At 66.3% G+C, this 3,631-nt stretch overlaps 1 protein-coding gene across 1 annotated transcript; it reads left to right on the top strand.

Annotated features, from left to right (window-relative positions):
* Window positions 1-1,300: 1,300 nt before the first annotated feature.
* LOC103908312 (lipocalin-like) lies at window positions 1,301-3,621 on the top strand (the record flags this gene model as incomplete). The annotated part of the gene is made up of 5 exons (XM_019474958.1): window positions 1,301-1,481; window positions 2,597-2,736; window positions 2,883-2,959; window positions 3,125-3,238; window positions 3,491-3,621. Coding segments are annotated over exons 1-5 (561 nt in total), but the record flags the coding sequence as incomplete, so codon positions are not given.
* Between the last annotated feature and the right edge of the window lie 10 nt (window positions 3,622-3,631).

Genomic DNA, 3,631 nt, shown 5'->3' with positions numbered 1-3,631 from the left:
GGGGGGGGCTTTGTGTCCCTGCCCCAGTGCAGGATTACAGTGACACCCATGGGTGCTCAGTGCCTCTGATGCCCGATGGAGAGAGCTCCTCCCAGCACCCTGCACCCCAGCGGTGGGCTCAGACAGGGGCTGAGCCCCCAGCCCAGCGTGTAGGGGGGCCCCAGCCAGGCTCTCGTGATGCGCGGTCCTGCCTGGCTCAGCTTTTGTTTTGTTTTAATAAATCCGCGGCGCTGGGGCCGGCCCAGCCCCCGGCTCATGGTGTGCAGGGGCAGGCCGAGCTCGCAGCTGGGCGCGGGGAAGGGAATGTGCCGGGGCGGGTGGGCAGGGTGGGCTGCCAGAGGAAAAAAACAGCTGTTGTAAAAACACGCTCCTTACGTAAAGCACCTTGGCAGGGCTGTGCCGTGGGGAGAGCCGCCAGGCTGCTGCTCTGCCTGGCATGGCCAGCCTTGCCCAAACCGTGCCAGACCCATGGGTGCTGCTGCTGACACCCAGTGTTCATCCCCAGCCCTCACCCTGCGGGTGCTCAGGGTGTCCCCAAATTAAGGGAGGGCAGCTCAGCACCTGCTGGTGACCCCAAACCAAGGGGGAGGATGTCTCCCAGCCCCTCTTGGCAAAGGGTGCAGGGTGGCATGGGGGGATGAAGCACAGGGGGTCCATCTGGCTGCGTGCTGGATCCCAGGGAGCTGGGCATTGGGGCTGCCTGAGGCTGGGGTCTGGCTCCCCCCCAACACCCCCAGCCCCCCCAGCTCGCCATCAGGGTGCACTGGAGCTCCACCTTGGTGGGACGCACCCCGATGGGTGGCGGGGCCAGCTGAGAACCTTCCTCTGGTGATGCAGGGACTTGGGTCAGGGCAAGGCAGGGGCTACCGCAAGAGCACCCGAAAGTGTCCACGAGTCCCATGGATTGGATTGGGACCTGGCACGCACTTGACATTCCCTCCACCTCGCTTGGGCCCCTCTCTGAGTCAGAGTGAGGCCATCCTGCAAGGATGGGGCAGCCAGCAAGCCCTGGCCCCTGGTCCTGGCCCCCTGCCTGTGCCTGCGGGCAGCCCCAGCTGCCTGCACCGGCCCTGGGCTCTGCAGCGCTGGGGGCAGGGACAGCCACCGTGCTGGCTGCAAGCTGTGTTTTTGCTGTGGAGCAGTTTGGCACCCCGAAGCAAACATGTCATATCAACAGAAGGGAAACATTTGCAGGTTCCCCCGCCTGCCCTTTGGCTTCGGCGCTCACCCCTGCTCTTGCTTGCATAACGGCAAGGGGGGGGGAGGCAGGGCTGGCCCCCCTGGGGCCACTGCAGAGCCTGCCCATAAATAGGGGCTTGCTGACTCTCCAGCACTGCAGCACTCTTCCCGCTCCTCTCGCTCGGCTCGGCTCAGCGGTAGACATGCACGCCACACTACTCGGCGTCCTGGGGCTGGCCCTGCTCGGGGCACTGCACGCGCAGGACAGCGTTCCTGTGCAAACCGACTTCCAGCAGGACAAGGTGACCCAGCCCGGCCGGCATCACCTGCGTGGGGGTTTGGGGTGTTTTGGGGGTCCTCGCCATGAAAATGTGCGGAGGTGGTGTTGCAGGTGGATTTGGGGCCAGGCTGGCCCTGGCACTGGGAGGGGGCAGGGAGGCCAGTGCACCCGCAGCCCCCCGTCCCTGGGGAGCCCCTGGGGCCTGGGTTCGGTGGCTCCGGATGGGGTGCAGGATCCAGGCTCCAGCTTGTGGGACAGGACCGAGTAGGCACAGGGCCGGGCCACCTCCTGTGCTGTGGGGTGGGTGTAGATGCACAGGGATTTTATAGGGGGGACTGAGAAAAGCAAGCTCAACCCCGTCCACCCCCAACCCAGGGTCCCAAACAAACAAGGGCTGCTGTGCGGGGGGGTCCCATGCACCCCTCTGCCCTCCCAGCCCCCGGGTGCTGGCATGCTCAGGATGCTTGCACTCCCCTTCCTCCCCCCATGATGGGCCGGACCCAGAGCAGGACAGCCCCAGCCCAGCTGCACGCTGGGGACCCGGCCCACAGCCCTGGGGTCCCACCGAGCCGGGGCAGGGGCCACGCTGCCTGCTCCTCAAGGGAGCCCCCGGAGGGGTTCTGAGGGACACAGCCACCCCAGGGAGGTGATGGGGATGGAGACACGTCCTGCAAGGATGGGGGATGGCATGTTCTACCAGAGTGGTCCCAGCACAGCCCATCTCCAAGGCTGACATCTCCCCTCTGGGTGCACTGAGCCAGTGGCACCGGGGACCAGGCTGGGATGAGCCGTGCTGGCCCCGGGGTCCTGACATGCCCCCGGATGGGATGCAAATGGCATCTCAGAGCCAGGCGGTCCTGTCACCCCCTCCCTGAGCTTGGGGTGAAGAGGAAGGAAACACCCCGAGTACCGGGCAGTGAAGGGCACATCGTAAACCAGGGCTCTCCTGGCCGCTGGGTTTCATGGACGCCGAGAGCTGTAGCAGCTCCCTGGGGGACGAGGACCCCAGGATGCCATCCTGCCGCGGGGCGCAGGCTGGCAGGGGAGGGGGAGGTGGCCTGGGCTGGGGCTGGCAGGCTGCCGAGGGGCGAGACGGGATCTGCACCCGGCTGGCGACTGAGTGGAGGTTGTGTGCAGCTCACGGGGAGATGGTACAGCATCGGCCTGGCCTCCAACTCCAACTGGTTCAAGGAGAAGAAGCACTTGATGAAGATGTGCACCACGGTCATCTCCGCCACCGCAGATGGGAACCTGGAAGTCACCTCCACCTACCCCAAGTATGGGCATTGGGAGGGGGTGGGTGAGCAGGGTGTGGTCCCCCATCCCGGGCTGGGGTGGTGGGCGCTGGTGCCATGCCTGGGGCTGTGTGTGGGCTAGAGCATCCCCCCAGTCCCCTCTGACATCCTCGTGCTGTGCTCCCCAGGGGTGACCAGTGCGAAAAGAGGAACAGCCTTTACACCAAGACGGAGCAGCCGGGGCGGTTCAGCTACACCAGCCCACGTGAGTGCCCAGCTCCCATCCCATCCTCCTGTGGGGCAGCCGCTGATGTGCCCCCAGCTCCCAGCCCGGCCCCGCTGCCACCTGTCCCTGCTCCTGCCCTCACCGGAATGCCTCGGGGCTGGCTCGGTGCCCGGAGCTGAGCCATGTCCTCCCCGTCCCCTGCAGGCTGGGGCAGCAAGCACGACATCCATGTGGTGGAGACCAACTACGAGGAGTACGCCTTGGTGGCCACCCAGATCTCCAAGAGCACCGGCTCCTCCACCATGGTGCTGCTCTACAGTACGTCTGCCCCGGGACCCCCATGCCACCCACTCCCCAGAACCCCCTGGGATGTCCTCAGTGAGGGATCTCTCCCACGGGAGAAAGGCAGCATCATCTCCCAAGCTGGGGTGACCCATGGGACAGTTGGGTTGGGCCCTCCTTCGTGGGCACACTGGCCCTTGCTGGGCTGCCCACGCCCCAGGGCAGCGTGACCCCTCACTGAGAGGTGCGGAGGGGGGGGGCTGCCTCTCACCCTGCTCTTGGCTGCAGGCCGGACGAAGGAGCTCAGTCCCGAGCGCCTGGAGAGGTTCACCCAGTTCTCCAGGGAGCAGGGCCTGACGGACGAAGAGATCCTCATCCTGCCCCGGACGGGTGAGAGCAGCCGGCGGGAGAGGCTGGAGGGGGAGGGGG

The sequence above is a fragment of the Aptenodytes forsteri genome, unplaced genomic scaffold, assembly GCF_000699145.1.
Source record: "Aptenodytes forsteri isolate BGI_AS27 unplaced genomic scaffold, ASM69914v1 Scaffold494, whole genome shotgun sequence".
Classification (NCBI taxonomy): Eukaryota; Metazoa; Chordata; class Aves; order Sphenisciformes; family Spheniscidae; genus Aptenodytes; species Aptenodytes forsteri.
Note: the sequence above shows the minus strand (reverse complement) of the source record. Positions and strands in the feature narration are given on the sequence as shown.